Source organism: Natator depressus, chromosome 2 (assembly GCF_965152275.1).
Source record: "Natator depressus isolate rNatDep1 chromosome 2, rNatDep2.hap1, whole genome shotgun sequence".
Lineage (NCBI taxonomy): Eukaryota > Metazoa > Chordata > Testudines > Cheloniidae > Natator > Natator depressus.
In genome coordinates this window covers 77,790,015-77,816,327 of record NC_134235.1, presented here as the reverse complement: position 1 = coordinate 77,816,327, position 26,313 = coordinate 77,790,015, and the positions used below count along the sequence as shown (strand labels likewise).

At 40.0% G+C, this 26,313-nt stretch overlaps 1 protein-coding gene across 1 annotated transcript in view; it reads left to right on the top strand.

The window, feature by feature from the left end:
- Positions 1-26,313, top strand: part of TAF4B (TATA-box binding protein associated factor 4b) — a 121,653-nt gene that overhangs the window by 45,568 nt on the left and 49,772 nt on the right. The window contains exons 8-13 of the mRNA XM_074943113.1: positions 2,375-2,510; positions 3,183-3,288; positions 7,106-7,275; positions 10,874-11,004; positions 19,286-19,411; positions 20,620-20,676. Of these exons, the coding sequence (XP_074799214.1) occupies positions 2,375-2,510; positions 3,183-3,288; positions 7,106-7,275; positions 10,874-11,004; positions 19,286-19,411; positions 20,620-20,676 (726 nt within the window). The remainder of the gene's footprint in view (positions 1-2,374; positions 2,511-3,182; positions 3,289-7,105; positions 7,276-10,873; positions 11,005-19,285; positions 19,412-20,619; positions 20,677-26,313) is intronic.

Here is a 26,313-nt window from a genome sequence, read left to right as displayed (position 1 = left end):
TGAGGGAGTCCTGTCTCCATAATGTAAAGCTTCTGTCCCAGGTTTTTCCTAGGAGTATTGATACTGTGGATTGTAGTGTGGATTCCTGTTCACTGGGGATTGAACTGAAATCTGCAAACTAACTCATGTAGAAGTGCATGGTGGTTTTCAGAGCTAAATGGCTAAACTATTTTAGTAAGCTCCTGTCTCCTAAGGTTTTTTATATTATAAAAGAAACTCAACTAATTATTAAAATGACCAAAGAATAATATTTAAAGAGAGAGATTCTCTTTATCTCTGAGTTTCTTGTCCTGCTCTGAGTCTTCAACAGTGTATTGGTTTTTTTGGTTATTTTTATAGCAATGTACATAAACTATCCAGTGTGATATCATTTAAGGAGAAGCTCCCAATATTAACTTTTTCTCAAGAATCTTAACTAAAGAGAAGCCTAAGAAAAATGCGTCACAGGTACCCTAAATACAGGGGCATTTTGAGGCCAATTTAGCTAATTGTTTAGGGCGCTCACCTGTGATATGAGACACCCAGGTTCAGTTCCTTCCTCTACTTGATGTGGCACACGGATTTGAACTTGTCTCCCTCCCTTCCTGGTGAAAGTCCTAACCAGGCGGCTACAATGTATTTGGAAGGGCCGGGGACTGTCTCAATCTCTCCTGTTGAAATTGTTCCACTTCTTACGCACTAAATATTTATTGGATCAAGGGGTTGAACTTCGGTGTCCTACTTCCCAGGTGAGTGCCTTAACCAGTGTATAGGCATTATTCATTCTCTCTTCATTCATTCATTCATTCATTCATTCATTCATTCAAGTTATCATAACACCCATATGCTCGCTCCTCTCTGCCCCCTCCCCACATTGCTTGCCCAGTAAAAAGTGGGAGAGCCATGGCCTCCTGGCCCCCTCACTGTTCTTGGACCCCTATTTCTGGTCAATTGATCCATTCTCTTCTGGTTCTTCTGCCATATCCAGCTGTTTACATCAGCTCTTTTAGATGCAACACTACCCTTCTGATTAACAGGCTTTTTCTGAAGGAAAGGCTTTTTTTACCCCCATTTTTTGTCCTACTATCCACCGCTCCTTATGTGCCAGGTTGGGAGGGCTCTTCCGTCTGAGCGTCAATGTCCACCTTGCCATTTTTAGTGTGCTAGTTCTGGCCTTGCTAGCATGAGTCAGTCTTTCTGTGCTGGGACATTCACTCCCAGGTGCAGTGTAGACATACCGTGGAAAAATCTTAGTTTGTACTTGGTCTTATTTGTGGGGGGGGGTTTAATATCACTTCTCCATATCATCTGCAAAGATCTGGATTAGAAGTTGCAAGCCAGATTTCATTGGCAACGAAAGCTACATTCACAGAGTAACTAATAAAACTTTTGCTTGCTTATGTCAAACTTCATCAGCTGCTCTGAGTGAGAGGAAACAAAGTGATGCGTCTGGAAAACATTTGTACGTGGCTCTGAAAAGTCAAGTCTCATGACTGTGCTGTTAAAGTAGCATCGAAATCACGCTAATCGGGCTTTATTTAAATACCTGTCTAACAAAAACGCCCCGAAACGAAGACCAATACAATCTATTTGAACATAAGAATTGCCATACTGGGTGAGACAAATTTGATACAGCACAACTCTCCTTTACCATTATTGCTGCAGCACTCACAAGAGGTGCTTATGATTTGCTGCTCTTTATCTTGTATAAACTCCAATGCATTCAGTGCAAGTGTTGCTGGATAGTACTTGTCAGTCACAGCAGAAGTATGGACTTGAAGGGCCCTCTAATGTACAAAAAATATGTATTAAAAACTAGGTTATTCAGGGGAAAAAAGCATTGTTTTTAAATTTCATCTTTACTAACACTTTCGTAGATGCATATAGTCTTCAGCTATCTATATGTATAAAGACAATTTAAACCCTTTGTCTGTGAATTAAAAAATGCTGGCTTTCTTTTGAATAGTGTGTGATAGTTTGAATCCATATAGCAACAAGTTCAATCTTCTATTGATAGCCCTTAATGCCAGTTTCATTTATCAAAGAGTTAAAGCCTTTAGTGCAGTGAATTATGTGGTATTAAGAAACTGTTCTGATACAGCAATTGAAAATAGGCAACATGGCTAGGGGTGAAATGTCTGTTGTCCAAACAATTTTAACACTCCAAACAAGTCAGTGTTGCTAACTACAAATGTGAACAACTGGTAGGTTTACTTGTCCTGTCAAGATAAAAAGTATAGTTTGAAGTTTCATGAGCGTGATGTATTTCTTAAAGTGAAAACTAGACATGCATGCATGTCCCCCAGCAGTTTTGGTTGAATGAGCATGTTGATAGGATTCATGTCTCTCTATATTTAGCTCTTTCCATGTTTGATATTGGATATACTGTTTCCAGGTAGTCCAGCAGCCATCAGGAGGCATTGTTAAACAAGTGGCCACGCTTCCACAAACAGCAGCACTGACTCTCCAGAAACCTGGCGAAAAAAGGATGCCATTAAACGCACTAATTCAGACTAATCAGTTTCCTGCAGGTAGGGCTGGACTTCTGTATTTTGGGGGTTTGTTTTGTTTTAAACAGGGAGATGGGAAAATGCTTCATTGTAGCATTAGATATTGTGGCAGAATGACACTGAAGGGACAAGGGGAATAATGTATTCAAACCAGTCAGTTAAGGTAAAATTATATGGGTGTCTTTGGAAGTTGCTTGGAACTGTATACTCTCAGAGCCTTGGGAGTACTCTGTCCATCACCTTGCCTGCTGAGAAAACATTTAACTTAAAAGATAAATAGTTTTACTATTTTGAGTACTCTAAGTATGCTCATTCCAGCAAATTGATTGTTTCCTTAAGCTCTCTTTTTGGCACTTCATGATATTAAGTGAGACGTCTACTGGTACAAGTTAATTTAACGTATAATTTAGTACATTTTCGTTTGTCTCAGCTAGCTCATTCCTGTAGTGGGATATGTGACCTGCGTAGGTTAGCAATAAGTTGGTGAAACTATTTCATTAAGAGGAAAAAAAAATATTAATTTGTTAGCCTTGCAAAATATGTAGAATGTAGTACTTTTGAGTGTCTGGTTTCCAAATGGATATAATTGGTTCTTCAGCCTGCAACAAAGACTTTTGTTTAGAATATATACGGAATAAGCAGTCATCTATCTTGGGTTTTGTTTTTCGTTGTGGCATGTTGATGTTTTTTTAGGTTCCTTTCTGAAACAAATTACACTGCCAGGAAACAAAATTCTGTCGCTTCAAGCATCTCCTGTTCAGAAAAATAAAATAAAAGAGAATGGAACAACATCCTTCAGGTAAAAATAAACAAAGTCGGAAGTTTGTGTGGCTGTAGGAAACAGGACTTCAACAAAAGGAACAGACAGCAGTATAGATATGGGGAATGATGCCTCAATAAATAATGTAGAGACTTCTGATGGATCTCTTAATGATATGGTGGGGGGAAGGACCTAAAAACATTGACCTGAAAATTGAGAGACTTGGATTAATTGTTTGGGAATTGTACTGTTGGGTCTGGGGTTTTATCAGCATTCTGTTTACCATAGTGTTGACCTTATAACTTTGTTCATTAATGATGATGCTTTTATAGTGAGGAGGCATGTCAATGCTTTGCCCTATGAGATCAGCATTAAGTAGCTTGTCGCACTGTTATCTTTTTATCAGAAACCCTAGTTGGGGTTAAACTAAAAATGACCTCTGCTCAGTCCAAACAGCCAGATACCATTGAACTGTAATTTGGGCTGTACTAGTAACCTTCTAATACAGCTGGGAGCTTTTAAGGAATCTTTTATTACCTCCTCTTAGATATTTGCTCCTTTTAGGTAGAGGTAAAAGTCTCTGGCTAAAGCTCTGACTGTGGTGGCCAGCAAAATACCCGGCCCTTTAGATCACTAGAATTCTTAAAGATTTTAGTCCTAGTAACTCATTAAATTTCAGAACTTCAAAATCAGTTTTCCTCTTGAAAAGTGAGCATTGGAACAGAGATGGAGACTACCAAAAGCAGTTCGACTTCCGACTTAAATCAGACTTGAACCTTGGCTTCAAGAGGGGCTGCAGGGGGCTTCCTATGCTGCCATTCCTGCCCTCTCGATTATTGCAGGTGCAAGGTGCCGAGGGGAAGCTGGCTGGTCTCTCATGGCTAGGACTCTCCTCTGCCCTGCGGGGACCACAGCCTTGTCTGCATCTTGTGTCTGCAGGATCAGATGTCGCCAGCCTGATGGCAGTGCAGGGACAGCCTTGCTCCCTCCCTCCCATGACAGCAGGTCTGCAGGGGGCTTGCCACGCTGCCATGAGAGTCATTCAATGTCAGGGTGGCCTCCCCCGTGGCTGAGAGTCTCTGCTCTATTATCCGAATACCTTCCTTGTTCCGCATGCTGGGATTCAGATAATGAGGAGGTTTAGATAATAGGATTTCAGAAAATTGTGAGGATACAGTATATGCCCGTGGCCCCTGTTTTTACAATAGATGCCATGGAACAATTGCGTGCCTTGGAACTGCTGCACACATTTTTCAAGAAAACACCTGAGAAATATTTCTTTACCAGTTGAAATAATCTCCAGTTCTAATGTTGGCACTTCCCTTTTCTTTGTTTCCTATTACTTGATCATCCCTGGCCACTAAAAAGCTCTCACAGAATTGAAAAATATATATAATACAAATGGCTCTACAGATATTTATAACTATATTAACCATAGACCACTGCAGAAATACAGTCCTCCCCAAATACTTGTGTGAAAAGATGGGCCTTGCCACTTGTCTGAAAGACTAACAAATTTGGGCCCTATCAGACAAAGGGTAGGAGCAAGAAACCACTGTTGAGGGGTCTTCACAGAACGCATTGCTGACAGCTGTTGCATCTGTTGGTGGTCTCGCTCTGATGTCTGAGTGCTGGTAGAATTCTTTCTCACTCTTCAGGTTGCTTCCTTCTCTCTACCAAGCTTATCAGTCTCACCTTGATAGAATTTAAAGGCCATACGCTTATTCCGATTAGTAGCCCAGGGTCAATATAATATAGGATAGATTTAAGTGTTCCTTTCTAGCCTTCTCTTCTCCCTTCAGTAAAATGGAATAAATAAAAGACTGAATAAAACAGGCATAGTCAAACACCAGAGGGTGCCAGAGACTCACTTTTCATCTAATACTATATATTCAGGTTCACACAGTGAAGTACATCTATGTTGCATGACTTTCATTCCCATTTAACAAATGTTGTGAGAATCTCAACTTCAAGTAGAGATAAGCAGAGAACAAGGTGTATGTTCATTCCCCCGCCCCCATGTACTTGTAGACTGATATCTTTAGCCATGTACTGCTGACTGGTAAAAGGGCTGTTTCACAGGGATTCAACACAATACCTAGTATAAAAGTGTTAAGAGAAATTACTGTGGAAAAGTATTGTTGTTTTATATATAGATGTTGTCATGCAAGTCTTCCAGTATAACCACTACGTGGAATAACTTGAAAATACTTCAGAGTGATAGCCAGAATCTAACTTCTGTTAGCTATATTGTGTGAGTGCCTTTAACTTTCAACTGGAGTTCATTACATAGTGCCCTACTTGAAATAAATTAATTGAATGTATCATAGAAACTAGTAATTGTCAGGGCTATTTAGAGAAATGGATTTTTGCAGGTTGAAATCAATACATTAGTAGAGCTACACTACACGAGGAAAAGCATGTTATAATTTAGCCACATATTCTGTCAGTTCCTTACTTGAGCACTAAACTACAAGTTAGGTGAGAAAGTCATTTGGACTAAGTAGTATGAAATGATACTGGAGATGCAAGTTTTTCTTTAGAACTCATCCTTGAAGGATCTAAGCATCAAATTTCAGCATGAACTTCTGTTAAGTCCTCTGGTGGCTTAGTGTATATGTTGTATTAATAGGTACACTGACTACATATCCCCCTTTACAGGCTGATCCATGGTAGTAGATGTAATTATACCACAGTGGGATCACAGCAGCCAAAGATTCTGTGGTCATTAGGAAGAGGGGAATTGGAGTGTACTTGTGAAGATCAATTAGCACTCAATTACCAGGCATTGAAGGCCTAATTTGCACACTTCCTGAAAGATTAAGAATTCTATTCTGCTAATACATTATGAATACACTCTTGAAATTGCTCAACAGCTACTGGGGAGTACAGGCAGGAAACATCAGTGGTGACTAGTTTTAAATCATTACTGGTCACTAACTGTTCTGATAATCGTGGGCTTTAGCCCTTGTCTTAGTACACTGAATTGGAGTACAAGTCTGTCAGCCACTTAAGAATAAATTAAATGGGTTTGAGTATCTGTTAGCTTCCTTTTCCATCAACAAATTATGTAGAAACTGCCTAGCTGGAAAAGTAGACAAATGAAAAGGGGCAGAAACTGCCCTGAATACTGAAGATACAGTAGAACTTCAGATTTATGAACTGACCAGTCAGCTAAAGACCTCATTTGGAATCCAAAGTATGCAATCAGGCAGCAGCAGAGACAAAAAAAGCAAATACAATCCAGTACCGTGTTAAATGTAAATTAAAAAAAGGGGAAGTTTAAAAAAACAAATTTTTGGCAAGGTAAGGAAACTGTTTCTGTGCTCAGAGTAGCAGCCGTGTTAGTCTGTATCCGCAAAAAGAAAAGGAGTACTTGTGGCACCTTAGAGACTAACAAATTTATTTGAGCATAAGCTTTCATGAATCCGACGAAGTGAGCTGTAGCTCATGAAAGCTTATGCTCAAATTTGTTAGTCTCTAAGGTGCCACAAGTACTCCTTTTCTTTTTGTTTCTGTGCTTGTTTCATTTAAATTTTGATAGTTAAAAGCAGCATTTTTCTTCTGCAAAGTAAAGTTTCAAAGCTGTATTAAGTCAATGTTCAGTTGCAAACTTTTGAAAGAACAATCAGTGTTTTGTCCAGAGTTACAAACATTTCAGAGTTACAAACAACCTCCATTCCAAAGGTGTTCATAGCTCTTAGGTTCTGCTGTAGTAGACTGTTTGCCCACTGATGAATAGGGATGATTATATACAGGTAGTTTACACTTGTGTATAAAACTGGTCAGCAATACAAAAGTCTCTTTCAGGATATGATGGAAAGAACAGAATAACAATTGGCTTTCTTTCTGGTAGAGACGAAGATGACATCAATGATGTGACTTCTATGGCTGGGGTCAACCTGAGTGAAGAGAATGCATGCATATTGGCAACAAATTCTGAAGTGGTCGGTACCCTGATCCGATCTTGTGCAGATGAACCATTTCTCTCCTCGGAGGCTTTGCAAAAGAAGATCTTAGATATAGGTGAGATCAAAGCATCCGTAATTGATATTCTGGACTCAATGATTGCATCGAGCAATTTTCACTCTTTTAAAAAATGAAATTAGAATGTATTGTAATCTCTTACTGAGTTCATAAATCTCTATTTAGTCTGGAAAACAAGACAGCTATACTTCTTTATTTGAACTTCCAATCAGGAAATCGGTCCTAAACATTTTTGAGTGTGTCTTAAAAATAAAACTTTGTAAGATAACCCAAAGAAAAGATGCTCCAACAGCAACAAAGACATGAACAGAAGCTGTGAACCTTTTTAATTATGATTGTGACCTGTAATAGGTACTGCACAGTATCAATTACCCACAGCATATTGGAACAGGGTGTTGGTTAGTCAGCTTTCTACCGATGCAACCCATAACATAGGGAAGTATGAATAATTGCCTTCCTTCCCCCAACTCAGTGGCAGCTCTCAAGCTCTGAAATCTCACTATTAAATATGTACTTCTTACACAAGTGTTACAGATTCTGCTCATATGATCAGAAGTAAACCCAGGCCGGCCTATACACAGGAAACAATCTGTTTAGTAGGAAGGTGACATTCCAGCATATTCCTTTTTCAGTGTCTTCAGGGCTCCTGATAATCTTGAAAGCTGTTTCAGGAGTAGCAATCTTGTTGACATGCGTTGATGCTCAAAACTAGTGCTTTCCCTTGAGACCTATTTTTCAGACCATTTTTGCTTCAGCGCCTGCAAGAACTCAGCTCACATTTTAAAGAGCTGGGCTGAGGGCAGATGGGGCAAAACTATGTATTTTTATTTATGTATTTATGAATAATATTGGGAGCATATACCAAGAATGCATATATTTAAAAACTTGATTGTATCTCTCCCCCAACCTCAGGCGGTCAATTTAGTGGGTCTAGTGAAGACCCTCCAAATTGACAGCGGATTGCTCTCCAGTTGACCCCTATACTCTACCCTGATGAGAAGAGTAAGGTAAGTCGACGGGAGAGTTTCTCCTGTCGACACCACCCCCCCACGCCCCCGTGGTGTAGACCCCACAGTAACTCGACCTCAGGTACGTCAACTCCAGCTATGTTATTCACATAGCTGGAGTTGTGTAGCATAGGTAGTGTAGACGTAGCCTAAGTGTTAGATCGCTCTCTGCTCTCTACAGCAAACACACGTGTACAGCACCTAGCAGAATGAGGTCCTAATCATGATCATCACTATTGGATGCTCTTATAAATTGATAAGATCGATTTTTTTTTATTTATTTAAAAAAGTGGTTTCCTTGTTCCTTTTTTGCTGCTTAGTCTCTAGCTGCTTGGGTTGCCTTAATCGAACACTAAGGTTTTACAGTAAACACTGTCAGGCAATAACATTGTATGTGTGTCCATAACTCTCATGTGTTACAGAAATCCAATTACATGGTTATACTATTTCTCAATGTAATCAGACAACATTTCTGTACCCTTAGTCATCTATGTAATACCTTCTTCTGATACTATGTGATACGGTTAGCCAGAATTCGTGCAAGTGTTCTGTGTAAAGTAAACTTAGTGTGGAAATTCTGTTCGCAAAAGAAAATAGAAAATCTAGCTGTTAACTATAAAGTTTAGTTTTTAACTTGTCTCATCCCTGAAATGTATGTAAGGAAAGCAATGCTGCTAATTGAAAAGAAAATATGTAATACATAGGTAGTGACAATTTAATAAGTATCTTGGAAGCAATGCTCCTATGAGTCAATAATGAGATATTGTCATAATGGGGCAGTAAAACTGGAAGGAAACTTTTTTCTTATTTGAAACATAGTACGTTAATGTGTTAAAAGTCAGTTTTATTATGCAAGATGTAAACAAAGGGGCACAGTTAAGGCTGAAGGTGTAAAACTTTGGTATTTCCTGACTAGAGTGTTTAACCATGTAATTTTAACATGATAGCTTTACTTTATGGAGTGTATCTTCTAGTTCGTATTACACAATTTAGGTTGGGAGGGCAAGGGAAATATAGCAAGCACTGGTAATTGGACTAGTTTAAAAAGTAAATAGAAAGCTAAAGAATAATTGTTTCAAGTGGCTTGTAATTTCAGGTATTTCAGTATATATTTTTCACCTTCTCCTTCAGTGGGCTAGCTTTTGAAAGCTGTCTGAACTAAAATAATGTTGTCCCAAAATAAGCTACTGTCTAAAGCTGGGCTCCTAGTACTTACTAACTTATGATCAAAAATGTTCATGCAGTTTGATCTTACATATAACATCATCATAGGCCCTTTGTGAGTACATAAACAATAAGGACCTATATTATCTGGGTGCTACCATTAAATGAGAATAAATAAAGGCATGCAAAACAGGTGATTATTTCAGAGTATATGCTACATTCTTAGCACTTCACTTTTTAGTGAGTAATACCATATTACATTTTAAATGAATACTAGTCTGTGCAGGGAGAGGGCAAGAAAATTAAAACTTTCTGTCTTGACACTGATACCAGCATTGGTTATCAGTAGCTAAACTGTGCTGTCTATTTAAAAAGAAGTCAGGGTTGTCCAGGTACCTACCTGTAGATGACAGGTTTCAGAGTAACAGCCGTGTTAGTCTGTATTCGCAAAAAGAAAAGGAGTACTTGTGGCACCTTGGAGACTAACCAATTTATTTGAGCATGAGCTTTCGTGAGCTACAGCTCACTTCATCGGATGCATACTGTGGAAACTGCAGAAGACAACCTGTGCATCCGATGAAGTGAGCTGTAGCTCACGAAAGCTCATGCTCAAATAAATTGGTTAGTCTCTAAGGTGCCACAAGTACTCCTTTTCTTTTTGCTACCTGTAGATGAGTTGACATGTTGATTGTGTCAACCACAGGAATACTTCTCTTTGGCTATCTGCAACTGTGAGAAGGTTGCAGAGGTGACACTTAGCCTCGGGTGTACAGCCCAAGCAGCTTTGCTCAAAGCTGTCTCCCTTTTTGATAGCAGCTGTTGAAATATGGAGAGAGGCAGTAGGGCTCATAAGGGAACCGGGAGAGGAGTGGCAGTCTGAGAGAACAGGTCAGAGGCGATGGCATTATGACCCCAATTGGACGAGATATATATATTTCCCAAGTTACTACCTAGGGAGTCCTAGGTTAATTTGGTATATACTGTTTGGTCAGAGGTAGATGAGAGGAGGCTCTTATGCCTGGAGTACATTGCAAAAAAAAATCATTGAAATAAATGTCATGAGTTGTTAACAAGCAGTGTCTAACAGGGCAAAATACAATCCTCTATTTTTTTAATTACTGAAATTAACAGAATATGGCACTAATTTCTACAGCTACCCTTTCTCCCCCCCGAACATACGGCTTGATTTGTGTTCTTATTAACTTTGTCCTATAAATGACCTTGCAAGGAGAATGATTCTAGAGGCTAAGTGAAACAATGTCTATATTTTCTGAAGCTCCAGGCTAAGTTTTATTAATGTAATGTCTAAGATCTTTGAAGTTGTGACTTTACCAGGAAAATCATAATCTCCAAACCTTTATTCGTAATGGGTATGACTTCCAGGGGGAACAGAATACCTGCTGTGCTAATTATTTCAATTATCAGCTACTCCGAAAACACATAATGGATTTTCTCTGCTTCCACAGGTAAAAGGCATGACATTATGGAACCTAACTCTGATGTTGTGAACTTGATCTCCCATGCTACACAGGAGAGATTACGAGGGCTCCTAGAAAAACTGACTGTAATTGCTCAGCATCGAATGACAACCTATAAGGTAAAAGGAATTATTAAGCAATAATTATTTGCATTAAAGTTTGTTCTCTTCTGCAGCCTTAAAGGTAAACTTTCTCTCTATATAAACACGCACATGCTGTATGTAAATTTTTAATCTGGCCCAAGACTATTTTCCAGGTTTGCTACTGTTAATGGTGGCTTACAGTTAATCCTGATGTTTCCCTTTTGACATCTTTGCTATGTGCACTAAAAGTTAAAATATGGTTAAACAAAAAAACCCTAGTTCAAACGTTTCATGGAAATGGTAATTTTAATGCAAGTGCCTTTCTCATGGCACTTGACCATTGTACTATTTCCAAAAACGAAATGCTTTTCACATGGCTACTTGGTCTGCATTGACTTCAGCGGCGCTAACGCTTGCACAGCCGTAAAGCAGGGTTGAATTGGCCAGTAGCACTTTCATTACTGGTTGTGATGCATGAGCTTGAAAGAACGGAGCTTGGCTTTCTGATCTCCGCTTGTTTGAAGGGCTGGCAGTTACTTGTAAATTGGACTTACTTCATAAGGAAGTAATTGAAAGACCACAAACATGGATCCTCCAGTACACATTTTAGATTAAAACCACTGAAAACACCCTTGCAGTGCTAGGATCCTGCCATTTATATGGTTGCCAAATTGATAGAATTGTTTACGAATGAAGCTGCATGTGGGAAGAAAGTTTCGCTAGTTATTAACTAACAGGACTGTGACAGGGTATACCAAACCTTTTAGACCCCTTCCTTTGAGGCGCTATACCCTGCCCCAGGAAAGGAGCAGTGAAGGTGTGTCCTCTAGGCTTGGCTAGAAAGGCTGCAGGGAAGCACCCAATCAGAGCACAGCAAGCTCAGCTGAAAGGAACTGCAGGGTTTGAGCTAGTCAGTTCTTGGCTGGTACCAGAGGAGTAAGGAGGGGTGCTCCTGGCTGGTGGTTGGTGGCATTGGCATTCAGTGAGGAAGCAGAAGTGTTGAGAACTTCAGCCCTGAGGTAAGGGTGAAGAGGAAGGGGCTACGTGGTTACAGGCCCAGAGAATGCAGCAGCAGTTGCAGCTATTAAAGGAAACAGCACATGGCTGCTATTTATACAGGTCCTGGTTTGGGATCCGGAGCAGTGGATGAGTCCATCCCCCTCCCACCATGCCCCCCAAAGCCATGAGAAGGAGACAAGTTTAGTTTAGAAGCTTGAGCACAGGCTCAGGGACAGGGCTGAAGACCCTGCAGAGGGCCAACCATTTGTTGGACTTTGTTACCCCGAAGGGGACTGAACTTGAAGGAGTGACGGGGCTTCAGAGCTGGGGCAATAAGAACTGATAAAGGCAAAGAGTCTCCAGGGAGACTGCTGTGTACCAGGGCACTGCCTGTGATCTGGGGGCACTGCTCTATACCAGAGCAGACACAGACTAAAGCTAGCCCAGAAGGGACTGAGAACTGAGCCCAGAGGCAGGACTAAAGACATTAATAAGGGCACAGGGACAGGCCCTGTTAGACCTCTTACCCCAGAATGGATTCATCCATCCATCCAACTATTACCTGAGTGACTTAGCTAGAGAGCTGAGCCACTGAAAACCTGCCTGAGGGCCATAGCCAACAGGGGATGCTGTCAGCAAAGAAAGGAAAGAGTGCAGGATTGCTCCCATCTGACAGCAGGTGCTCACAAGAGCTCACACTGTCACAAGGAGGTTTTTACTAATCTATAAAATGTATTTAAAAATTAAACATGGAAGAGGCAATATCAGAGAATGGGAAATGCAGTACCTGGCAATGTCTGCATAATAGTGTCTGAAGCAACTGCGACATGCAGCTCCAACCCAGAAAGATGACATGGAATGAAATCCGATCTGAAAATAGTGTACCAACTCCCAATGAGAAGAGCCTCTGGAAGTCAGCAAAGTTTGACATCTCTGTATCCCAACCAAAGACTTGGAAATTAGAAGCCTTTTTTGCACAAATGAAGTGAAGCAGATGCTGAAAGCTTGCAGGAACATTGGAGAGCTATGCCTTTAGCATCCTGTAAAGACAAAAGACTGCAAAGGGCAATTTCTGAACAATGGTCTTAATGTGGCACATAGACTTCTGACTGCCTTTGTCATAATGGAATGGGAAGCAATAGATTTGTCAAATCAAGAGCTGCCAGAAGCTAAGGGCATGGCTACACTGGAAACTTCAAAGCGCTTTCGCAGGAGCGCTCTTGCGGCAGCACTTCGAAGCGCGAGTGTGGTCGTGCACGAGCGCTGGGAGAGGTCTCCCAGCGCTCCTGGTAATCCACCTCCCCGGGGGGATTAGCTCTGAGTGCTGAGAGCGCAGCTGCGCTGAAGGGGATGCCTTTCTCACCCCTGAGCTAGCAAGTTAGAGCGCTTTAAAATGTAAGTGTAGCCAAGCCCTAAAATAGAAAGATTATAATATTTCATCAGATGTCCCATTTCCTCAAAATGGCTGTAGCAATTCACAATCATGTGTATAGTCTTAAGCAAAAATGCAGGCCCTGAAAAATAAGACGTTTAGACACCTGTTTTTGCATAGGTAGTGTTTTTCTTGTATGAACTTCCTCTGTAACGTGTGTCTATTTAAAAAAAAAAAAATTGGGGCTTTTCATAATGTAACTAGGAATATACGTTTTTTTTTAAGTGTGATAAATTTATATCACAAACATAAAAAGTAAAGAACAGTGTAGGTTTATGTGGCCCCAGTGTAATTCTCCTTCCCTTCTTCTCCCCTAGGGCCTGATATCTAGGGCTAGGTATTAATTTGCAACATGGGAATGCATTCCTATTTTGCATGTGTTCTACCAACCAGGTGAGCGTTCACAAATTCAGACTTGCATGTGCAAAAGAGCTAGATTTCAAATCTGTGTATCTGCAGCAGGATACGAGATACACCAGGTAACTCTTCAAGGATTACACTTTAAGTAAAATAACTTCCACCCATACTGTACAATAGGAGCAGTGATAATGGGGGGAAAATCCTCTTGGGAGTTGTCAGGCCAAAAGCAAGTAATTCTTCCCCTTGCTGGATAGAGAAGTAAATACTACAAAGAGCAACATGCATAGTATTTTTGTTCTAGTCCTTCTAAAGAAACAGTCTATACAGTAAAATCTGCATTTGAGTCCACTCTGAAATTCTGCATCTTGTCAGCTAGTCACTGATACAACTTTTTCAGTGCATCTTTTATTAAAGTAACTGACTTAAAATGTGCTCTATTGTTCTCATATTCTCAAAAGTAAGGAAACTGATGTCGAAGCTTCCATAACCTCTTTAACTTTAGCTCTGTTGTGCGTAGTCATTACAACACATGTGAATCAATAGATAAGTCTAGTTACACTATGAAGTTACGAAGTTGTTTCAGCTGTTATAACTGGTAGTTAATGCAGATCAATAAAGGAGGACGAGCGAGCCAATCTTGGCAGCTATTTTCTTGGGTGTTGATGTTATTTGATGATGCAGTTTTATAATGGGTTGTAGCAATAGGAAGACCACAAGAATGACACACTAAAAGAACTCTGTATGAGAGGAGTTCGTGTCCCCAAATAAGCCTATTGCTAGGCGAAGTGTTCAGTTTTGGTATGGGCATGTTCCTGGCCCCCTCTATCCAAATTCTCCATCCTGATAGAAATTGGAATGGACTTTAAGCTCTGAAAAAGTAGACCTGCCTGTCCATCCTTATTAGGGATGAGGGAGTCGTCAAAATAGCTCAAGGAGAGCAGTAGATATGACTACCTTTCAAAAAGCCTTTGATAGTTGCCGCAAAAGCTTCTTGTTGTAGGTATTCATGTAGTCATGGTATTCATGTAGTTCAAGGTATACAAGAGAAGGAATAAATGGTCAGTTTCTACATGGAAAGAGGTTAATAGTAAAGTATCTAAGCTATGTCTTCAAAGAAAAGTTTTCAGTGTATTGAATGAGATGGAAGAAGTTGTGAATAGTGAGGCAGGAAAATCTTGCAGATGACACGATTTCGGGTTAGCCAAAGCTAAAGGATTGTAAGGTATTTCAAAAGAGTCCCAACGGTCTTAAGCAATTGGACAACACAGTGACAAAATATTCTTGTGCTTGTCTGCATTGAAACATAAGAGTGGTTCAAATTTTTCCTACATGTTGATGGGCTTTGTGTATGGGAGAGACTTCTAGGTGTCATTGTGGATGGATCACTGTGGAACACCAGTCAAAGCAAATGAGATGTTAGGCTGTATTGTGGAGGCATATCTAGCAACTCCGTAAAGTTGAATATTTCTGCATAAACCAAGGGTTCAACCCTTTTTCTATGTATCCTCCCCCAAACTACTGTGCTGACTCGTAACTTCTGAGAAAATTTCATTATGTACTCAGCAAGTTTGCTAATCTGTTCGGGAGTTAAAACTAAGTAGGTCCTTTAAGCTATTTAGTACCTACTATCAGCCTTTTTTTGTGCCCAATAATCTCAGTAATTGAACACACTCTTCAAACTTCCCATATAGTTAAAACTCACTGAAATTTTGTTCATGTACTTCACTTGAGTATTTGTTTAGGATTAGTGATCAGTTTTCCCTCTGCCTCTCTGCAGAGGCAGAAGGATGCAGTGGTGTACTACAAGGAATTCCATAGAGAAGTGCTCTTTCAAAGTGGCCAGCATCTCAACCAGACTGAGTGTCCCTGCTGTTTCATGGCATATGGGGCCACCATCTTTCTTGAGCAACAGTAGCTTTAGTCCTGTTGAGAACAAGGAGAGATGGTGGCCATTTTTAAAGGGGGCTTTAACTAATAACCATTAGAACATTCTGCAGCCTGCTCTGCCTAAATGACAGGGGTGGCCCTTATTATGTGCAGTTCAATGCTCCCTCCACTTAGTGGTCCCTTTTTTTGGTGTGTGTTTGGACTGAGCTAGAAAGAACTATCTACTCCTCAAGAGGTCTCTATTTTTTCTTTGTTCCCCCGATTTGAGGGGAATTCTTGGTAGGAGTTTTGGCATACTAAACCACACCTGCTTTAGTCAGAGTTCCCATTCATTCATAACAGCACGGTAATTGAGTAAGAAAACAGGAAGTCATACTTGCTTTTGAACTTGCTGCCAGGTATTTTCCCATTGAAGACATGCCTCATAATCCTCTATAATCTAGCTGCTGCAGAGACACTTCATTAGAGTATGTGGAAATAACTTTATGTATACGGATACATGTAAAATTAAGGTAAAATATTTACAGAGTTATGTACACTTTAGCCAACATATTAGACTAACCTGCACCAATGCCCTTTTAAGACTTCATGCATTGCCAAAAAAAAAAAAGTGGGAGGGGAATTGATGGTTTCAGTGGGGGTGTGAACTGTAAAAATCCCATGTATGTAAGCTTAAATTCTAAAGTGCAGTTCTAGTCTGAAAACATTCTTGGAGTGTCACTTGGGGGGATTCTGTGTTTGCCTTTCAATTACTTCCAGGGCAAACATGCTCAGTTTTAAAACAAAAGGACATTTTTTTTAACTGCCAGCCATGCAAACTCAGCCTGACATATGAATCCAGCTTTCTGTCTTATGATATGCAATAATAGATTATGCAGACCAGATTGTACCCTCAGTTACACCTGTGCAACCTCAGTGTCTTTGCTGGAATTGCACAGGTGTAGTTCAGGGCACGGTTTAATCCTGTATTGGAAATTTAACAATTATGTTGGCGCATGACTGTGAACAGAATCTTGCTCTCACGTAGCGGTATTGGTTCTGCAGTATGAACAGGAGTAGTATATATAGTTTTATCACTGTAAAACAAGTGTGTATGATGCCAAATGGTCACAGGGAGCAGATCTGTTGAGTTAACATGTTCAGTTTTTACATATTCCATATTTAACTGAACTTCAAAACTAAATTGAAAAAATAGTTCCTGCCTTACTTCAAAGACCTAATTTTGGAGTCCTGTTTCCTCTGTGAAAGTTGAGGATGATGCTGTTACCTGTTGAAGTGGTGTAAGAAATCTCTATTCCCTGCACCACTAAAGTTTTAAATCTTGCATTTGGGAACTTCAGATTGTATGTCTGACATTCCAGACTGGTAAAAGGTCTTAAGTATTTTAACTTCACACAGCCTCTTTACCTGCCATTCAAAGCAATATTGCAACATGGTGGATTCTAGGTTGCTACTTCAAAACAAATTCTACTAATATACCAATACTTACTTTCAGGATAGTGCACATCCTGTGGGGAATGGTACAAGACCTAGAACCATAGCAAAACTGAATAGGGTAGAGGAGAATGGGATTCAAGGGTGTACCTTAGGATTTCTGACTTTGATTGCAAGCTCTTTGGGGGGCAGGAACTGTTACCTTGTGTTTCTAGAATGCCTCACACAGTGGGAGCCTGGTCTCTGATTGGGCTCCTGAGGCAATACCATAATATAAAGAACTCTTAGAAGGGGCCTCAAGCTGCATATAAGGGGAAGAGAAAGGTATTGGTTAGGTCTGGGGCAATGGTTGGTTAAGAATTCTGCATTAGTAGAGGGTTGAGTCATGTAGATTTTAAGATATCTTTGTGCCCACTAGTCCTATACTTTTTCCATTTTAAGTTGTTGTTTGGCACTGGATTCTTTCTGTGGAATGTGTAAACTAAAATGCTAAAGATGGAACTTAAACCAGTTACTGCTCATGTGTTTGAGTTTATCCTTGCCCCATAAGCTTATTGTGTATGCTGTAAAGTATTTGGGGGTACTCTTTTGAAAGACACCATATACAAAAGAATGTGGTATAGCTTCATCCTGCCCCAAGTGATTTTGTAGCTCAACAATGATTAAAATACAAAGCCAATCCCAAAATATTTGCCTAACAGGACTACATCATAAACACACCACAGGGGATAACATTAGAAGCAGGGGCAGCCTGAGGAAAGAAGCGGTGAATGTTCCAGGAACCATGTGAGAAAAGGACAAAAAGACAAGAACAGATCTGTAGTAGGAGTATTTTTAAAAAAAAAACATGGGAATGGGTTGGGTTGGGCTGGGCTGGGCTAGTGGCAACTTAAAGTGGTGAGGGAGGAGAAAAGGATGACATAGGTCCCAAGGTTTCAGTTTCTCTGAGATAAGAGGAAAAAGTGTACCACCAGTAAGAGGAGACACTCAAGTAACTTACCTAGAACAAATGAAAAAGTCCACTTTGATCTTGTCTACATATTTTCTGGATCGTACATGGCATATTAACTATAAAATTTAAAGAATTAGAGCAAAAATATAGTGAAAATTAGCCTTCCATAGCCTGCATATTTAAATTAGGTTTTACCTTTTTATATCTAGAAAGGGTAAAAGTATGTTCCATTCAAAGAACTCAAGGAGAGGAGCAATGATAGTGTTTACCATTAATGTACACTAAGGGTCCTCAAAAAGAAAAGGAGTACTTGTGACTAACACAGCTGCTATTCTGAAACCTGTCACTAAGGGTCCCGTACTTAGAGCCCTGCGGGGATAGAAATTTGTATCCACATCCTAGCCGCAATCCACAAAAATGATCTGCAGATATCTGCATCTGCATATGAAGATACATACGGATATAAAGCGGATATCCATGTATTTGCAGACTCTACCTATACTCCCTTTCATGCACAAATGTACCCTAGTTACCGTTCGCATTAATAGGAACTGTTAATCCACCAAGGTGAAAATATATTCCTAAAACTATAATGAATAGTGCTAATGTGCACTCATTCTCAATCTAAGTATCTTTTAGCTGGTTCTGGAAAAAATTTAGTCCCCTCTTCCGTCCCCTTTGGAAATACCAGTAAGGCTTAATTCACATTCTGGAATGACTAGCTGAAACAATGCTGCAACATTTAAATTATTATATTTTGCGAGCAGCGTGAAATATAGTTCGTATTTCTACGATGGTTTTCTTAAGTAGGTGGTAAAAATGGATCTCATGTATCCTAATTGTATAACATTTTGACTTTTTTTTAAAAAAAAAAAGTTTGCTCAGTAAGAAAATGTTTTGTATGTGTGGTTTTTTTCCCCTTAGGTGTAAACTGGCAGTTTCAAATCACATATATCTAAAACCTAAGTTTGTCAGACAGTGAATAGGGAGTCAAATAGAGGAACTGGATGCTAATGGCAGATGGCTGTTAAGTAGATGAATAGACAGACCTCAAGGAGGATACTATAATTGGAGAGGAGACATGCAAATGGATTCTCTTGTAAGCAGAATTGTATGGAAAGTACTTACAATGATCAGCTTTGAAAAAGAGAATTTTGTACAACGCAGCTTCTTTCCAATAAGTTTTTATTTGACCTAGGATAGGTTTTTAGCAATGTATAAAAGCTTGACCACCTCTAATAATTTCTTTGCAGGAGAGTAATAAGTATATCATATCTAGTGACACCAGAGCACAACTTAGATTTCTTGAGAAACTGGATCACATGGAAAAACAGAGAAAGGATGAAGAGGAACGAGAAATGCTTTTACGAGCAGCCAAGGTAAGAAACATCTTATTGTTGGCCACCCAAAAAAATAACTGTCTTTTGAACACCAGACATCCAGTGATGCCTGTCTCATTATATTCTAAATTAAACTTCTCAATCTCTGATTTCGCTATTATAACATGTAAGTATATGTTAGCATGGCCTATGCCATGCAGAAAAGGTGTTCTTATTGGGTTTTTGCTTCTCTTAGAGATGGATGTTTAGCTCACGTGCAAGCCATGGGGTAAATCTCTGTTGCCATCTCCCTGCATATCTACTATCCAGTCCACTAGGTCTCCATTTGTTTTTTTGCCGCTAAAAGTGAGGAGTCCTAATCTTCCAGAAATAAATGCAAAAACAAAATATGCTCATCAAACATAGTATGATGATTGTTGATACAGAAGTAAAAATAAATCTTTATTCCTTAAAGTTGAAAGCTTGTAGTTACTTAAAGGCCATGTTTTGGTGCATTCAGTCCTGCTGGTAAACATAAAACCATATTTATTCTGTATTCTTAATCTGACCTTCTGTCTTTGTTTCTGGATCCAACTTGCTTGCCTTTGTCAATATTCTACATGGTGCCTCGTCAAAATGTTTGTCCCCACTGTTTCTGCTGATGCTCTAGAGGTGTGATGCTTGGCAAGCTGTGTGTGTTGCAATCCAGTCAGTCCAGTATGTGACCCACTTCTGGCCTCTGCTCTATTGGTTAAAATTGTTGGCTGAGCATAAACAAAACATGTAAATGCTGCACTACTGAGTGTGACTGTATGGTCTTGGCTCAGTTTGATTAAGTATGTGTGTTTGTTTTTTAAGAACTGATAAAAGTCTGGGGTCCATATTCTAGAATCACTTGGGTGGGTATGGAATCTAGACTTACAAGGATCTCACTGTACTTAAACAAGAACAATTTCTTCTTCTCTACTTCCTGTCCTTTTAAGTATCTGCTGCTGACATGAACAACATCATGCCTAGACTGGACCTGACTGACAGCGTTAGCATCATTTTCAGTTTAAGCTTCCTCCAGGCTAGAACAGAGGCAGCCAGGCCCAGATGAAGAGGAGGGAGGCTGGGGGGAGGAGGGAGAAGCCAATCTGGATTGAGGCGTTCACCCCTGGAGCTAAGACATTCAATCACAAGAGAAAATTGTCACTTATTAAATATTTAACGGATGCTGCGGTGTTTAGATGCTAGTAATTTGTTAAATTTTTCTCTTCCTTTAATAGAGTCGTTCCAATAAAGAAGATCCAGAACAGCTGCGATTAAAGCAGAAAGCAAAAGAGGTAGGACTTTCAAGTTACCATGTTTGCCTTTGTGTTTTGAGGAAAGGTTGGCAGCCCTCCCCTGGCAATTAGGTCAGGGTTTATTTTGCTGTTGCATAGCATTTGCAGGGGCCTTGGGGAAGGACAGGAACTGCTGCAGGCAAGGGCAGTACTTTAAATGAGGTCAATGAATTATGAGCTCTTTTTAACATTTAATTTTCATAGTTTAGGCCTGTCTAGAAATGGTTCTTTGTAAACTACAGCCATACACTTAGTAGGAATATAATGGTGGGATTAGAGGGAAAAAAAAGAAACTTTGAGATTTAGCATCTGGGACTGTACAATAGGCTACATTTTTCCAGGGTAATTGTTCGTTTTGTAAATCTGATACTGCTTATAATTCTTTGGCTGGGAGGCGGTACTGGGATTTAGTTTTAAATGGAAAACGCCTCTGGCTTTTAATTTTCTGGGCCCAGCAGTTTTCTGTTCTGGAATGGAGCCCTTGTTTCACACAGTTCATGTTTCGCTGCAGGGGTTTTAGTTTATAGCTTAGACTGGTTAAGCTTTTACTCCCAGAGGCCTCTGCATAGCAACTGTAGAAATCAACAAATAAGTTCATTTATGTCTGCAGCCTCCTCTCAGTAGCTGACTTTTTACATTTCCCAATATCCATTTCCTGACTCTTCTAGCCTGAGAGAAAAAAGCTCCACTAATTGGAGCTTATTTTAATTGAGCCTTAATATTGGATCTCACTGGAGTTGCCCCCAGAGCTACTGGGAACAGAATGAAATGAAAGTACCTAAGGTTGGGGGGAGGGGAGGGAGCGTGTGTGTGTGTGTGAAATTTTTCACTTGACCTACAGATTCTTTTCCCTGCTGAATAAATCATCAAGCCTGTTCACATTTCTGATTAAGGATCTGACAGCAGATGATAATAAAGACAATTGAGGTGTGAGACGTGTGATACAGAGCTGAAGAAATTGGTTTCTATAGTTACTTGACTGATTTCATGCAATTTTTAAGGATCTTTGTGCTAAATGAGAGTGATTTTTCTGAGCAACCTTTTTCTTTAACTGTGCCTTTTGAACTATGAAATTTGTTGTTGCTTAACATTGCTGCACTTGGCTCCTAGGTGCCAGCAGCACTAGCAGGTTATTTATGAATGTTTTAAAGGCCCTTATTGTTTGGATTCATGTAGGAGCTGAGGCAAAACAAATGGAAATCCAGTAAAATAGTCCTAAAATCAATGTTCTGGATTTCCACCAAAGTAGAAAGAGAAATACATAAAATGAGAGAAGGGAGAAAGGGCAGAAGGGAGAACTTGCTTTTATTATGTGGGGTTTTTTTCATCTTGTGCTAAAAATATTGTCAAGCTTACAATTTGCAAGTGGGAGTGTTGCCTAAATACTCTCTCCAAATTGATTCTCATGTCACTGAGATTGCAGCAAATGTACCTCTTCAAATGTTTGTGTGGTTGCATCCTGATTTCCATTATCTATCTTTTGTAGATAACTTCTAGCACATAGTGCTTTATTGGTTTTTAGGGAGACTTTAATGCAGCATTGCAACCTAAAGTACCCTGTATGTAAGAAATGTATATAGTTCCTGGCCTCCTTTCCTTCAAACAATGTTGTACAAGAGCCTGTAAATCCTAAACTACAATAGGAAATTGGAATCTAAGAAATTAGATTGCATTATTAGTCCTAAATATTTTGTTAAGTCATTTTAGAGAGAGAACTGATCAGTAAACCAGCAAGAAGGCACCTTGGTGGAGAAGACACTCCACCTGAATTTAGTGTTCAGCCCTTCCTTAATTTGAGTTCATGTCCTTTAGACCTCTCCTTTGTATTAGTTTAAACAGCCTTTGTACCATCTGTCCCATATTTCCATTAAATTTGTACACCCCACTGAGTGCTCCTTCTAATTACCTCTCCATCAAAAGAATCCAGGGATAGGTTTGCCATATCTCTTTGAATAATAGAGATCTTTGCATCAGTATGTGATTCTCTTTACCTGCTGCTCTATCATTTCAATGTCCTTTTAAAGAATGAGTTAAGTAGAGCTTCATAAGATTCCAAATGTAGCTTGCTAATGCAACCTAATGAGGTAGGATATTTTTCTCTTAACAGTTCCATTCTGGGCTGAGAGTTGCATTGAGCCCAAATCCAACTGGTCCGTTCTGACACTTCTTTACTGAAAGCTTGAAGAGGGCTGAATGTTTGCATTTTTTTTATATGTTTTTTTTTTTATGCAAACACAAATGGAATCTAAGGGCAGGGAGAAATCAACAAATATCCTATGGTACTGACAGGTTTTTTTTGTGGTAATTCAGGATTAAAATTTGAAAAGGCTCATTATCTCCAAGACAGCCTTTTTGCCTGTCAAACCCTGAGTGAAGCCTGACCAAACACATGAGCATCTGTGGGGCTGTGGGCAAGGATACTGCCATTTCCAGGTCAGTCTTTCCAATAAGGAGAGGTCATGGTGGCTACCCAGAACTGTTCACAGCAGGGGCAATTCCTAAGTCTCTGGATCACAGATAACCATTAAAAAGCTGAAGTTTGTAATAGAAGGTGTCCTGCAGGGAAAAACCCTGCAGCATTGGAAGGCTTCAACATCCCTTTTAAGCAGTAAGAAGAGCAATGCCCCTCTGCCATGTACATTGGCCAAACCAGACAGTCTGTATGCAAAAGAATAAATGGACACAAATCTGACATCAGGAATTATAACACTCAAAAACCAGTAGGAGAACACTTCAACCTCTCTGGCCACTCAGTAAAAGATTTAAAGGTGGCAATTTTGCAACAGAAAAGCTTCAGAAACAGACTCCAATGAGAAACTTCTGAGCTTGAATTCATATGCAAACTAGATACCATTAACTTGGGTTTGAATCTATTTCCCCATGTTAAGTATCCTCACACTTTCTTCTCAGCTGTCTAAATGGGCCATCTTGATTATCACTACAAAAGTTTTTTCTCCTGCTGATAATAGCTCATCTTAATTAATTAGCCTCTTACTCCACCTTTTCGTATTCTCTGTATGTGTGTGTATATAATATCTTCTTACTATATGTGCCATTCTATGCATCCGATGAAGTGGGCTGTAGCGCACGAAAGTTTATGCTCAGATAAATTTGTTAGTCTCTAAGGTGCCACAAGTACTGTTCTTTTTGCAGATACAGGCTAACACGGCTGCTACTCTGAAAGAGTGGCGTGCAAAAGACCAGCAGGGTGAGGAGGGGCAGGGAACAGACAGACCTTTCAATTGTTCTCCAGAGTTTCAGCTTTCAGTTAGGGCAACTTTTTTTTTTTTAAAACTGTTGTGGAGGCAGAGACATGTTTTAAATTGGGAGCTCTTGCCAATGTTTCCAGAGAACCTGAAACAGTAGCACTGAGATGTGTACTGCCCTAAATTTCAAAGGGGAATGCTAACTTGGATGTCAGTGATTCTTTAAATGTCAAGTGTTTTAACTATTTACTGCTCATCCAAGCATGGAAGAAAGGAGGAAGGATCAAACCATGAAGAGCTACAAAATAAAAATGAAAGGGCCTAAAAAATACAGCTCAATTTCCTTCCATTAAAGGTCTAAACCATGGGTGGTAAGCCTCTAACACACGAGGGATTTGAAAATGAAACTAGCCATGCAACCCTTCCTGAAGGGGGGTTCAGTTTTCCCAAAGTTTGGTAAACCATTTGTAGAGGACTGGACTTAGGAACTTTGATTTTTGGAAGCCTTAGAAATGGAGGCATAATAAGACTTTGTCAAACAATTCAGACACATGGGCCAAGACTTTCAAAATGGCCAGTCACTTTGGGTACTTCAGTTTTTGATGCTTAACTTGAGGCACCTTAAGGAGCCTTATTTTTTAAGGAAGTACTCAGCACCAGTCCAAGTGAAAAATCACACTCTTTTTAATGTGGCTGAAGTTGGGTACACAAAATAGCTAGATTTCAGAGTAGCAGCTGTGTTAGTCTGTATTCGCAGAAAGAAAAGGAGTACTTGTGGCACCTTAGAGACGAACCAATTTATTTGAGCATAAGCTTTCGTGAGCTACAGCTCACTTCATCGGATGCATAAAGTGGAAAATACAGTGAGGAGATTTATATACACACAGACCATGAAAAAATGGGTGTTTATCATATACACTGTAAGGAGAGTGATCACTTAAGATGAGCTATTACCAGCAGGAGAGTGTGGTAGGGGGAGAGAAAACCTTTTGAAGTGATAATCAAGGTGGGCCATTTCCAGCATGTTTCCAGGAGTTAACAAGAACGTCTGAGGAACGGGGGGAGGGAGAGGAATAAACAAGGGGAAATAGTTTTACTTTGTATAATGACTCAACCACTCCCAGTCTCTATTCAAGTCTAAGTTAATTGTATCCAATTTACAAATTAATTCCAATTTAGCAGTCTCTTGTTGGAGTCTGTTTTCAAAGTTTTTTTGTTGAAGAGTAGTCACTTTTAGATCAGAAATCGAGTGCCCAGAGAGAGTGAAGTGTTCTCCGACTGGTTTATGAATGTTATAATTCTTGACATCTGATTTGTGTCCATTTATTCTTTTACGTAGAGACTGTCCAGTTTGACCAATGTACATGGCAGAGGGGCATTGCTGGCACATGATGGCATATATCACATTGGTAGATGTGCAGGTGAACGAGCCTCTGATAGTGTGGCTGATGTGATTAGGCCCTATGATGGTGTCCCCTGAATAGATATGTGAGCATGGCATGGCCCCACAGTATGCCAACATTTTTATGGCTGACTTAGAACAATGCTTCCTCAGCTCTCATCCTCTAATACCCCTACTCTACTTGCGCTATATTGATGACATCTTCATCATCTGGACCCATGGAAAAGAAGCCCTTGAGGAATTCCACCATGATTTCAACAATTTCCATCCCACCATCAACCTCAGCCTGGACCAGTCCACACAAGAGACCACTTCCTGGACACTACCATGCTAATAAGCGATGGTCACATAAACACCACTCTATATCGGAAACCTACTGACCGCTATTCCTACCTACATGCCTCCAGCTTTCACCCAGACAACACCACACGATCCATTGTCTACAGCCAAGCTCTACGATACAACCGCATTTGCTCCAACCCCTCAGACAGAGACAAACACCTACAAGATCTCTAGCAAGCATTCTTACAACTACAATACCCACCTGCTGTAGTGAAGAAACAGATTGACAGAGCCAGAAGAGTACCCAGAAGTCACCTACTACAGGACAGGCCCAACAAAGAAAATAACAGAACGCCACTAGCCGTCACCTTCAGCCCCCAACTAAACCCTCTCCAACGCATTATCAAGGATCTACAACCTATCCTGAAAGACGCCCCATTGCTCTCACAAATCTTGGGAGACAGGCCAGTCCTTGCCTACAGACAGCCCCCCAACCTGAAGCAAATACTCACCAGCAACCACATACCACATAACAGAACCACTAACCCAGGAACCTATCCTTGCAGCAAAGCCATTTTGCCAACTGTGCCCACATATCTATTCAGGGGACACCATCATAGGGCCTAATCACATCAGCCACACTATCAGAGGCTCGTTCACCTGCACATCTACCAATGTGATATATGCCATCATGTGCCAGCAATGCCCCTCTGCCATGTACATTGGTCAAACTGGACAGTCTCTCCG